This window comes from Akebia trifoliata, chromosome 5, assembly GCF_017979445.1.
Source record: "Akebia trifoliata isolate Shusen 1 chromosome 5, ASM1797944v1, whole genome shotgun sequence".
Classification (NCBI taxonomy): domain Eukaryota; kingdom Viridiplantae; phylum Streptophyta; class Magnoliopsida; order Ranunculales; family Lardizabalaceae; genus Akebia; species Akebia trifoliata.
This window is the reverse complement of record NC_141379.1, coordinates 31,378,784-31,392,418: the sequence shown is the minus strand read 5'-3', so window position 1 is coordinate 31,392,418 and position 13,635 is coordinate 31,378,784. Positions and strand designations below refer to the sequence as shown.

The 13,635-nt window shown below is 34.4% G+C and overlaps 1 protein-coding gene across 1 annotated transcript; it reads left to right on the top strand.

The window, feature by feature from the left end:
• Positions 1-3,344: 3,344 nt before the first annotated feature.
• LOC147402195 (E3 ubiquitin protein ligase DRIP2-like) lies at positions 3,345-13,043 on the top strand. Its single transcript, XM_086443744.1, has 7 exons — positions 3,345-3,857; positions 5,706-5,805; positions 7,983-8,316; positions 8,436-8,884; positions 9,011-9,061; positions 11,576-11,648; positions 12,532-13,043. Exons 1-7 carry the CDS (start codon positions 3,743-3,745, stop codon positions 12,703-12,705), a joined length of 1,296 nt encoding a protein of 431 aa, XP_086299870.1. The 5' UTR covers positions 3,345-3,742; the 3' UTR covers positions 12,706-13,043.
• The last annotated feature ends 592 nt before the right edge of the window (positions 13,044-13,635 follow it).

Genomic DNA, 13,635 nt, shown 5'->3' with positions numbered 1-13,635 from the left:
TAGGGTTTGGATTCCAAATAGGTTCTGATCCGACAGGATCTAATCAGATAAAATATTAGATTGGTTCCAATCAAATGAAGAGCTTCATCTGATAATTTGTTTTTCTATAAATTATATTATATGTTTCGTATATTTACGCATCATCTTATTTGGATCAATTTCTACTTTATTTGATTGTTTTTAAATTAAAAGTGGACCCAATTGTTGAGATCCAATTTGAAGAGAACCCAATCTAATAAATTATTGTATCGAATTCAAATCTATTACAATAGGAAAATGCTTGACTGCCTCCATCGAACATTAGGTTTGACCTAGCAGTTGGGGTGTCAATGGGTCGGTTTCAATTCAATTCCTAACGAACTTAGAACCATACCAATATATTTATTTTGGTTTTGGTTCCGAATCCAGTTCCAAAATAAATAGAACCGAAACTGTAAAAAAACACGGATATCCACCGATTTCGATTCTCAATAATCGAATGATAAAAAAAGGTATTTCAAATCATTATAAAACTTGTTTTCTTTCAAAAAAATTAACATATTATCTAGAAAATTATTAACTTAATTATAATTTGTTATACTAAAAATCTAAGTTAATGATTTTTTTTCAAAAATAAAAATTTATCTTATTTAAAATAGTAATTTTCTAGAAGAGATAACTCATTTTAAGCTTCAATTGATAATTTATATGAAAAATTGAAGAACTTTACATAACATGCATTATTTTTTAAATAAAAGAATACCTTAAATCGTTTATAGTATAAATCAATTGACAAAATAAATCAATTCTGGGTACCTATGGGTACCCATCAAATAGAACCTAACGGCTCTGGTTCCTATCGGTTCGATTATATTTTAGACCCGACTGTAATTGATTCCGTTAAAAAGGGAATCTGAACTGGGGTTTCCGGTTCCGATTTGATTTCGATTAAATGGGTACTCATTGGAACCCTTTCCTGGCATTGCATAGAGAATTGTTAATTTTCTCATTTGTATCTTGAGAAAATAAATCTATGGTTATCTGTACACTGCCAGGTCAACTCAGTATTGAACCCATTGTCTAACGCAGATAGTGTAGCACTACTCATTACAATATTGTTAATATGATCGGTTAACCTCTTATTTGATCAGTTCCAAATCAATTCTAAAGCACCCCATCATAATCCTATCTTAGAAAACTTTTATTAGATCCAAAGAGGAAATCATTTGAAAATGACACAATCTAATAAATTACCAGATTTAATCTAAATCTTTTACAACAATTAATTGATTCGAGATCAATACAATTCAGCTCTTGATTAGTTCCAAATTGATCACCAAGCACTTACTTCGATCGTGTCTTGGAAAAAAAAAATCGATTTATAAACCTCTTTTAATTCAAGAGCCACCATCTATAGTTCCGAAACTGATTTTGTCGGAAAATTTAAAAAAATAAGATAAAAAATGAAGTCCCCTTCATCTCATTTTCATATAAATGATCTCATTTTAATCAGAAGATATCACAGGATTGATACCTATAGATATATCAAAAGTTTTCTCAATTCCAAATCTAGCCATCATACATGTGGCAGACTCCAATGGATTGTTGATGCTGTACTCCATACTCCCCCTATGGTTAGATTCGAGTACAACTTCAAATACCCTTTGTGCCACGCGTCTTTCGAAAAAGTCTCAAGCCACGTGTTTATCAGAGGAGGATCTATGTCAGATTACGAACTATGTACTTGGATTACACTAGCAGAATTGTAGAACTGATGGGTAATAACTTTCTTACTGGTTAAAAACAAACGAGTTTTAATTGGGTCGACTCAACTCATACAAACTTGCGTACAAAAGTGCACTTATATTATGATTTCATATTTTAGGTTTGGATTTCATCCAAAATTTAGAAACTCGTTTGGCTGCTTTACGTGATAATTGAATTGAAAATCTATAATTAAAATCGTGCTTTTCTTGATCTGTCATACGAAATAGGATAATTTTGATTTACTCCTCCAGGTTTTGGCGAAAATTTGAGATATCCACATGTTTTCAACGTGATGGCACACCACCAACTAATGAGAAATTCTTTGATAAATCAGAAGAAAATGATTCAAATGCCATTGTCTTCAAATTTTTATCAAAATTCTTCGTGTTTTTTTCTTCAATATTTGTAAAGTTCAATCTTTTGTGTAAATGTTTTACCTTTGTTTTTGAAAGGGTTGAATAGTTTGAAGACGATGTGTTTTTCTTTCTGGGAGAAAATCTAATAATTAGAAGTTAAAGATGAGGGTGTCAAGTCACTTTCTATGTCTATCATCGAAAATTTTTGTCAAGAGGAAATGATTTTTGATCTTCCAACAGATTGATTTGGGGTCTAACTCAATTCGCGATTAATTAAAGTGTTTGAAAAGAAAAAAAAATACTAGAATATTCGAAGGAAAGGGACAAACATCTCAAGAGTTATGTTTATTGGTCCTTGGGCTCTTATTCTTTTGGTGCAAAATCTTTAAAGAGTTTAAAAGGGTATTCTTTGAGGACTTTTTAATTCGCTGAAGTTTATTTGTTATCTATCAGAGACCTAACTTGATGTATTTTACGTTATCTTTCTTTCTTATTTCTTTTTTTCTTCTTGGTGTAGGTCAGCTCGACCTCCCGATTTGTTTGTGTTTTTTCTCTGGTTATTAATATAAAAAAAATTATGATCAAGAGGGGAGCTGTATCCCAATTTTCCTGTACTTCTTTGTAACTATTGTTTTACAACCTACAAAACATCAAATTGAAACAAAAAAAATAACAATTCATTCCTCTTGCATTCGTGGTTTAGATCAATCTTAAAAAATGTTTAAAAAAACTTTGTTCTCAAATCAAGTGTTTAAAAATTAAAAAATCACTAAACTTATAAATTTAAACGACTTGATGTACTTGTCTTGATGGCGTGGTACACCCTCAATCATTGATATTAATTACAAATAACTACATAAAAAATAGGCTACATAGGATCTGTTCTCAATTAAGAAAGTATGAGTAAAGCATCTTATAAATATTATTCTTCTAATGCACAAAATGTCACTTAAGTGTAAAAATATAAAAAAAAAGTATAGAAAACGGATTCTTGCTTTATTTATGCATGAGAAACCCTTTTATAATTAGTACAAGAATTGATCCAAACACCCCCTCCGTTTAAAACTGGTTTTTTCGCCCCACGTCCTCACTCCCCACGCAGTAAAGAAGAATTTTTTTTTTTAATTTCTTAGTTTGACGGGTCAACTCTATAAACTCGGGCCTCACAAGCTTCCGAGTCCAATAGACTCGAGTCGAGTGGAGTTTCAGAGTTTTTAAACGCCGAGTCCGTATTCCGTAATCTCTCTTTCTCTCGCGTCGTCAAATCTCTCGATTTCGTCCTCGAATAGATCATCCACGATTCCTTTGTCCTAATCCAACAAAACCCACGTCGGCTCTTCACCAAAAATCCAAACCCATCTTCGAATCACCTCTAAAAATCTGTTTTTCTGTTCTCTTCTTCGACAGATCGAGAGCCGTTTGTGTCTCAAGCCACACTCCATGAAACCCAAAAAACCAATCTTTTTTAGCGTCTCTTTGTTTCTATTTTCTTCTTGATTCTGATTCTCATTGTTTATCCCACTCAATGCAGTTTTAGAGATAGAGATTGGGAGGCATGAATGCAAATCTCATGTTTCGTTGCTTGTTGCTAACATGCACCTTATGCGTACGTCCATAAAGCTGCGCCGAAAGATTGCAAGATGACGAGTCAGTTGGTCAAAGTTCGAAAGGAGGCTCTCATGGCGTGCATGAAATGCCCTCTCTGTAATAATCTCTTGAGAGAAGCTACGACCATATCTGAATGCCTTCATACGTGTAAGTCTCTCTATGTTCTAAATTTCGTTCCTTTTTGCTTGTTTTGATCTGGGTTCTTCGTCTTTCTTATTTTTCATGATCTGGGTCGTGCATAATTAGCGTTTTTATGATCTGGGTTTCTCGTATTTTTCGTTTTTACGATATGAGATTATCATGTTTTGCGTTTTTATGATCTGGGTTGTTTGTATTTTGAATTTTATTAATGATCTGGATTTCTCTTGCTCTATAGATTTGAAGCTTAACTACCGAAAGGAAAAAAAAAAAGAAAAGAAAAAGAAGATCAATAGAGTTTGTGGTCTTGTTCTAGTTTTTTTGGTTTATCTTATTTGTAAGATTTGAAGTTGTTGATGTGGTTAGATTCACCAAAAAGGTTAGAAACAATTTGTTTTAGGCTTTAAAGACTATGAAGGTTTCACCTTGTTTGTAAATAGGAGCTGAATGTTTGTTTGATCAATTTATCTTTCTATTTTGTGGTTCCATTGGAAAATAATATTGTAAGAAATTGATGGTTTCTTTTATTTTTCCTGTTTATTTTAAATAATAAGTCAATCAATTAATAAATTCTGTACTTGTAGTTGAAACATTTGTAAGGACTTGATTGGAAAAGATATAGTTCACGGGTTGAGTTGATTAGGGGCACAAAACTCTGTTTCTTCCATGCTTTTCCAGCTTTGCTAATTACGTATATTGTTAACAATCTGAAGATCTTCACTCCAATTAGTAATCTATCACGGACGAAACATCTCAAGACGAACAACATTCAAATGGGTCTTCCTCCCTTTTGAAGTTTGGAATTTGGTCAATTTGACTATCTTCACTCCTCTTAACATATCTGTCAAAGATGAAACAGCTTGAGAATTGAGAATAATACATTGATTTAAATGAGACTCTCTCACATTTGGAATTGGAAGTTTGGTAGTGGTGCTTATGGGGGCAATCTGGTTATTTCTTGCATATGTATGCATTGTGTCTAAGTAGGTAATTCTTTATCTTTTTGATCCCATGTATGGTCTTGTGTTGGCTGCTGTTCATAGAGTGCATTCGAGAATAAATTTGAGTTCCTTGACGTGGTTAACAACTTCGATGAACTTTTTGGGTTTTTTGTGGAAGCTTCTGATGGCTGCAGGTTTTGCACCTACAGGGAAGCTCCTAAAGGCATTGTTCAGCTTTTTCTTTATTTTGGAGGACTAATTCTGAAGCAACTAATTTCTGTTTATGGTTATTAAAGGAGAATGGCTTTTCTTTTAAGTGTTCAATTTCATAAGCATTTTATAGAATTTTCCTTGTTGAAAAACATTTTTTACCTATGTATTTTCTTTACATGCTAACGAGCCCGACAACTTCTTTAGATTATTTAAATGTCTTTTTGAAATATTACTATTATTTTTTTAATTGGGAGTTGAATTTTTTTAGAGCTTTTTTCACTCTTCTAGAGCAATAAATGTCACTCATTCCTTCTCACATTATTGAGTGAAGTAAAGTGTTCTCTGGCTGAATTTAGATGGAGTTTAAAGACATTTAGATAGAGTTTAAAGACATTTACTGCTCTGTAATACGTAAAATGTGCTTAGGAAAAATATGTTTCCCTTTTAAGTTACACCATTTTATCAAAACTTCTTTATACCGTACACCGATCATTAACAGAAGTATCTTAGAGAATATATTGCTCAACATATGGAACAAACAGAAGGGACATGTTGGTTCTGTTGAGGGTTGGTGTGGCTGACACTTCCTGTTGGTGTTAGACATTGATGTACATGTCATCATCTTTGCTACATAGTTTTCTGAGAATGTCTTTGACTCTATTAAGGGGAAATATCTGATACTTGTATTTGATGTTCAAACCAGTCTGCAGGAAATGCATATATGAGAAACTCACAGATGAGGAGGTCGATTGCTGCCCTATATGCAATATCGATTTGGGTTGTGTTCCGGTGGAGAAGCTCAGGTCAAATCCTTTTTTTCGGACTTAATGTTCTGCTAGCATCTATGATCTCTCTCTTCATTGGTTCAACACTTCAAAATTTTGCCAATTGGTTTAGTTATATTGCCATGTGAAAATTATTACTGTGCTTAAAGCTACATGGTAATTTAAATAGAAGTTTTTGTTTTTTTGTGTGCTTATCATGGGTATCCTTACCCTTCGGGTGAGACTAATCCCATGGTCACACGCACCGCCCACTTGGAAAGCTCTATGTGCAACTAGTTGAGTTGAAGGTCAACCGGACCCTGGAGGTGGCCCCAAGAAATTCATTGCTTGGTGGGGTTTTGAACACTTGACCTACCCTTCTTGAGGAGCTTATCAAGGTTCGGCTTGCCACTAGGCCAATCCCTTGGGGTTTTAAATAGAAGTTACATCCTGTGAATTTGAGGATCTAATGGAGGAGAAAGATCACGACATGTCTATAAGGCGTCATTCTCCATTCTAGTTAATGGTTCTCTTGTTGGCTTCTTTAGAAGCTCTAGAGGACCTAGGTGAGGTTACCCATCATCTCCTTCTCTTTATAGTTGTGATTGAAGCTCTAAGTAGATTGATTTAAAGGATAACAGATCTGAGTATAATGAGTGGTTCAAGGTTGGGGGGGAAAGACCAATTGTTATTCATTCCCACTTTATGGATTACATCATCCTTTTTTGGAGCTTCTCTAGACCAAATTCATGCTTCGAGGTATGTTTAATTGTTGATGCGGTTTTAGGCTTTCAAGTTAATTCATAAGAGTGGTGATAAGGTTGGGGATGTGAACTAGATTTAATTGGTGGTGGTTAGCTTGGCATGAAGGACAATCCATGTTCCGATGTCTTATCTTGGTCTTCCATTAGAAGCTAGCTATTGATCTAAAACGGTATGGGATCCAGTGGTGAAAGTTCAATGGTACATGGAAAGTTATGTACTTGTCCATCGGAGGTAGAATCACCCTTATTAAAGCATTCGTTTCAAACCTTCCTATTTGTTTCTCATATTTGTTCTCTATTCCGATGAACGTGGAGAATAGGATAAAGAAGTCAGTTAAAAACTTGTTTTGGGATAAAAAGATAACCATCATGAATGTCATCTTCTTGAGTATTGGTGGGCACGAGTTGAGACACTTTAAAAATATGAACGATGCTCTTTTATGGAAGTGGTTATGGATTTGAGATTCAATAAGTAGACGAGTGCCTTATGGGTAAGAACTATCTACTTCAATAGTAGTTCACAAAATCAACGATAGCAGACCCTATCCTATTACTCCTTGTGGTTTTAGTATGTGGAATGGAATCTCCATGACAAAGCCTTCATTCAACAATGATATTGGATTTTGTTTGGTTTTAATGAGAAAGTGAGATTTTGGGATTGTGCTCTGTTGTGCGGTGAATCTGCTCTTTGGTACAGTTTCCAATCCATTCACACACTAGCTAATGAAAAAGTCCTTTTCATTGATTGCCTCATCATAGTTGGAGACAATACCTCTTGAGACTTAAACCTTAGTAGAAGTATTAAGTGATGCTCTGTTGGTTAGTCTGAGTACAATGGAGTTCATTGAGACAAGAAGATAAAAGAATTTAGAAATGAATGCTTAATGGTCAATTAATTATTGATATAAGGTATTTCTACAAGTGCCTAATGACGATCTGCATGCGAATGATCAAATTATCCACTTTCTGACATTTATTTTTCTATATCAAGAAGCTTTACGGAAATCAGTGCCGTATGTTGAAATTGTGCACAACTCATTGTTGAACTACTAGTGTGGAGTTTATGTTTGTGTGACATGTCTATTAATAGGATTGTCGGTGCCATTGGATTGCTCTTTTACTAATTTGGGTGTGATAACCCCAACATGTTACATGGATAAACTATCTTTATCAGACTTTATATATGGGGATGTGTGTCTCACGCCTCGAAGACTAAAACAAAATCATGGGGATTTGTGTTAGAAGTTTGGAGTGTGACAATCTTAATTGTCCTGACAGGTCTTTTCACATGGTTCTTGATGCAGGCTGGTTAACCTATTTATTTCCACTTAAATTATGTTATGGATTTCCATTATTTGAAGATACCCTTTGTTTTTCTCACTAAAACAAGGTTTGGATTGATATGTGCTCATGTTTGTTCAAGCAAACACTTTGATTTTTGGTAATTTGCAGGCCAGACCACAGTTTACAAGATGTAAGGGCCAAGATTTTCCCTTTCAAAAGAAGAAAGGTTAAGGCACCTGAAGTTTTGCCTTCAATTTCATTGCCAGTTAGAAGAAAGGAGAGATCACTCTCATCTCTGGTGGTTAGCACTCCTCGAGTATCAACGCAGACCGGCTTTACTGGAAGAAGAACAAAAGCAGTTGCAAGAAAAGCCGCTACTTTACGTGGATCTAGTTTTTCCATTGAGGAACCCATTAAAAAAGAGGAGAATCCTCTCGAAGATCGCCCGGAGAGCTCAAGCTCACCTGAGACCCTAAACAAGATTGCTCAAAATCGAAGGCAGGTAAAGGAGGATTCACATTGGTTTGTTTGTTTGTTTTCTGTACTTTTTTTTCCCACATACAAGATCATGGAATATTTTACTAACATGTCTTTGTGTGCTTAATTTTTTAACTGTTGCAGAATTTTTCCAATGCCGAGCCTTCTAACCATCACATATCTAATAAAGATACAAAGAATGGCGATGAACCATGGGAAGGGAAAGTTGATCTCTGGAAACCCTTAAACTGCCTAGTTGAGGTTGCAAATAGAACAAAGTCATTTAAGTACAATTCTCAAGGCTCCACTCTCAAATCAGAAGCAACTGATGCTCCCGACTGTGAAGTACATGTGCCTAGAACTAAAGTTAGGGAACATGTACACAAATCAAAAGGCCAGGATTACAAGAATGGTTCCACTCCATCGTCTCAAGGATTGGTCAAACCTGGAAAATTGCGTAGGATGGGTCGAAAAAGGTCCGCTGCTTCAAGGGAGCCGTGCTTATCAGCTCAAGATGTGCTTGATGCATCAAGTGCTAAGAATGACAGAAGAACCAGTCCGATTTGGTTCACATTAGTGGCTTCTGAAGAACAGTAAGAAACCTTTTAGAATCTGAAATAAAAAAGAATTCATTTTTTCTCAGAGACATCAAGTTAGACAATTTAGTTTTATCTTTTGTGCCTCTGTTTGTTTGCTCATATCGTGGTAAATGATTTCAGGGAAGGAGATGCACCCTTGCCACAGATATCTGCATGTTACTTGAGGATAAAGTTTGTTCCTTTGGACCCTCTCTACCTAACTCTATATTCATAGTTTGTCACTTATTCCTATTATGCATAATTTTGTCTAGATTTGTTTGACACCCTAAAATATATTCGATGCCTTGGCCTTAAGCATGTTCTTCTTAAGAGAGTGTTCCTTTTTGTTTGCAGTATATATTGTGTTAAAATTATTAAGAAGGTTCACATTTATCAAGCATACCGTAGTTGTCAATTTTGGCTGGTATTGTAATAGAGGTATTGGTACAATAGGGAAAAATAAACTTGGACGTGTGTTTTACATGAAATGCCTTTGGAAAAGATATGGCATGGTTTGTGTATGCAAGCACATATCATATATAGAATATTATAAAAATATTTGACCAGTTGTATGACTAGGGTTACTATTTCCAATGATGTTGCATTTTAGATGTTTGTTGACTTGGATCTAGGTATGGATATGGCTTAGCTGTACCTAAATATTTATGTTAAAAAGGATAAATTATTTTAATAATTTAACTATATTGTCCAGGTACCCTATGAGGCAAGTCTGGTACTTGGACTCAATTCCCATTGCAAAGTATCATGATATTTGTTGGATAGAAGCTGTTAGCTATTACTCTAATAATATTTATCCAAATGCTTGTCCAAGTGAAATTTCCATATGCTTTAATGCATTTGCTTATATTTATTTTTTAATAGAAAGTGAGAAAATCCCTAGCATGAAAACCTAGCTCCACTGCACTCCTCTCTCTCATAAAACTCATGAAAAAGGTAAATATGTTGTGATCTTACCCATAACTCACAGTTTCACACATACCTATCAAACCTTAATTATGTCAATATATTCACTTGGGCTCCATTTCTTTCCAACTACCCATAAACCACTTAATTAACTGTGTATGTACTATGTCATGCGCTTTCTCAAGTCAATATAAATGTAGAGATTACTCTTCTTTTCGAAGAACTTAATTTTTCCATGGAAGGAGATTGTCTCCTCAATTGTTGATCTCCCTCGCATAAAACAAAATTGGTTTTCTTCTATGATTGTTTGTCTTGATCTTGTTTTTTTTTTTTAAAACTATCTCCCCTAGTTTTATTTCATAGTGTAGTTCATTTGATATCTTGATAGTCGGTGTAACTAAATATTTATATTAATTCTACGATAGTTTTCTACATTCACCTGACATTTCCTTAGTCTTCAAAATAATATTGAATTTGGTTAGCCAAAGTAATCCAGTGTTTCCCATGCATTTCCATACCTCCATTGAAATACTATCTGGTCCTAAATTCCCTTCTACCTTCTCAAGTGCTTTTCACTTTTGATCACCTTTTTGGTTGTCATGTATCTCTTCCTAGTCCTCTTCCTTATGTGCTCTTTATCTAATACTTTATGTGAGTAACTATTCCACTTTTACCCAATCTCCTCATCTTTTACCAAGATCCCTCCCACATTGCCCTTAATGCATCTAACATGAACCATGTCCTTAATTTTACTTAATTCCTTCATCTTTGAATTGATTGCTTATTGTTAAATAATGAGGAGTGTTTTTACCATTCTTGTTCAATCACATAATCAGTGCATTTTCTAGCTTATTAGCAACATTTTTCCAAACTCCTATAACTTGGTTAATTTTGACAGAACTTCTCCAAGTCAAATTAAACTTTCTACAGGTAGTTTTGTATTTTAACTGAATGAAGTTTAGGGCTATTAGGAAGTTTAATACCTTGTTTGCACCAACCTTTAGTCTTCTATTGAACAGCACCAATACTGCATTTTTTAAGGCTTCACAAACAAGATGAGTGGTTTTAAGGATTTATTTAGTGTCTGGACAGTGGCCTTTGATTTATATTCTAATACTCTCCAACTTTTTGAATGACACAGATAGCAACTTTAACACACTCCTGTTAATACTAACAACACACAAAAAATAGTAACCCACATTATAAATGGACTGAGAATAGAAATTATCCTAAAGCTAACATGCCCATGGTTTAAAATATCGGAATGTATAGATCAATACGTATTGGTATTGGCTCAGACTGATACGAAACATTTACCTCGAAACATTGAATGATTCGGGAATGTATAGGCCGATACCGTATCGGTTTTCTCATTAACCGAAACATTCAATCAATACGATATTTTAAACCATGAACATGCCTAAAATTGTTCCCAAATGATGGATATGGTTAAACAAGTAGTAACCATACTCAATTTGGTTTCTTATTGTTTATTTACTACTAGTTAAGATAAGGATTTAAATTTTATTTGGTCAATAAGAGATGACCATCATCGAAGTTCACTACTGTTACTTCTTGTTTATTTCAGAAGTTTGGGGTTGGAATTGTAAATGACTATAATGAACATTCCTTGTATGTCTGCAAATTTCTTATTTCATATTGACTTTTTTTTTTCCCTGAACACTACATTTCATTCCCAAGCACGGATAAAAGCTTCACCACCTTCCTGACATGAATTTTGGTGCTGATATTAACTTGTTTTTATTTATTTATTTATCATAGGGATGGTAGTTTACCAGTTTCGTTCATCCAGAAGTATCTTGTGAAGAAACTTAATCTTACAAGTGAAGCTGAGGTGAGTTCATCTTTGTTTCCTTCCCCAAAATCAAATCCAAATGTGACCTTAGCAAATAATATTTTTCTGCATTGCAAGCTCAATAACATAATAATGGAGCAGTGGGCGTTTGTTTTGTTCTTGGGATGCATGGAATGCATTGTAACCTAACATTCCTTGAGTTTCTACCTATGTCTTAGTAACGGCTGTAATAACCATTATAATAGCATTCTAATCATCTTTAGGTCATACTGCATTGCATTATATATTATAAATACCAGTGTCTCATTATTTTAGAATTATCATAACATTTTAATAATTTCACATATAAAATCTAAATATTAAAACATAGAACTAAAACAGAATAAATGGTCACTATTATAATGGTCATAGTAACCATTATAACAATACGGATCCCACTCAGATGATGCAGGTAGCCCAAAATCCACTTATATTCCATATTTTTGAGAATTTCGGTTGTATTATATTCTTTGTTTTTAATTGGGATAACATTTGTGACTCGTAGCCCCACGCAGGGCATGTATTTTTGCTTTCTTTCTCCTTTTCTTGTTGTTTTGCTTATATTGTTGTTTGGGGGTTACCTCAGCCTCCCTTTCGTCTTTTCATTTATATAATTTATATTTATAAAAAAAAAAAATTATATTCTTTATAAAAAGACATAAATTTGTGTATTAAACATGAATTATATTGCAAAAATTTGAGGTTCCTTATCTTATGCATAACATGTAGACATGTTTCTTTTTGTATGCGCTTGGATAAATGTAAGTTATCGATACTAAATATGTACAAATGAAGGACAGCCTTACCATTCATCTTGTTGCATTGACTATTTTTTATTTATTATTATTTAAAAATGTAAATTGGTTGGTTTATTGTCTCATAGGTCGAGATTACATGTCACGGTCAGGCATTGGTCCCCACATTGCAACTGCATAACTTGGTAGATTTGTGGCTACAAACTGCATCGACATCGCAAAGAGTATCTGCATCTTTAGGCACCTCGGGAAAGGATTTTGTGATGATGCTGGTCTATTCTCGGAAGATTCCGCTCTCTTAAAAGACCCTATCATTCTTTTTTCGTCTACATCTTCAATAATCTAAATGGTGGCTTTGGTCTTACTCACTTAGTCTCTGTCAGTCCGTTGGCTTCAACATGTATCTTCCTAGCATACGTTTGCATGGGTAAAATTTTACGGTATTTATGCGACCAGGTACCTGTTCTCAAGCATATTTCGTATGTTTGAGTTCTGATCTTCGTGTGTGCTTGTGCACGCGCATAATCTATGATTCTCTCATTCAACTTGTTTGTAACAAATGAATTATTATTATTATTATCATGAACAGTTTTTTTCAGGATTTCATGCATTTAATTACAAATGAAGATTATTTCCATTCTTTCTGGCTTTCGGGCATGCATTCTATGCTGGGTTCTTTTGCTATCCAGAAGCGATGATCCTAATGCATGTGGTGGTCGTTTTCTTTCCGAAGACCTTTGCTTTATGGCCTGAATGTTTGGCAATTAAACAATATCGTCACTTGGTTGAACATATTGGAGATAATGATAATATTGAGATGGATGATGGAAAACTGAGAAAGATTGAATAAAAGCAGTTATTTCCGTTGTAGAGGATTGAGTGGAACTTAACTCTAACACAAGCAAACTGTGGGCATGTTTAGTGATATTTGAGTGTTTTTAATGATGGACGAGTCATCCCAGTGGCCTATCATGAAGTCCATTAAAATTATTCAAAAGATGAGTCCGAAACACCAATCATAATGATTTTTACTGTGTAGGTCCATAAAAAAAAAGGCCAAATGTTCATGAGTTAGAAGCATCGATGACCCTTTCCAAGGGATTAATAGATTGTGTGGCACGATTAAGCTAGCAAATGGGCATCATGGAAAGTGATTACATGGCCTTTACTGACTGAGGGAATGTTCTCGAGGACACACAGAAGGAATCTTATTACTCTAGATTCTTTTTCTT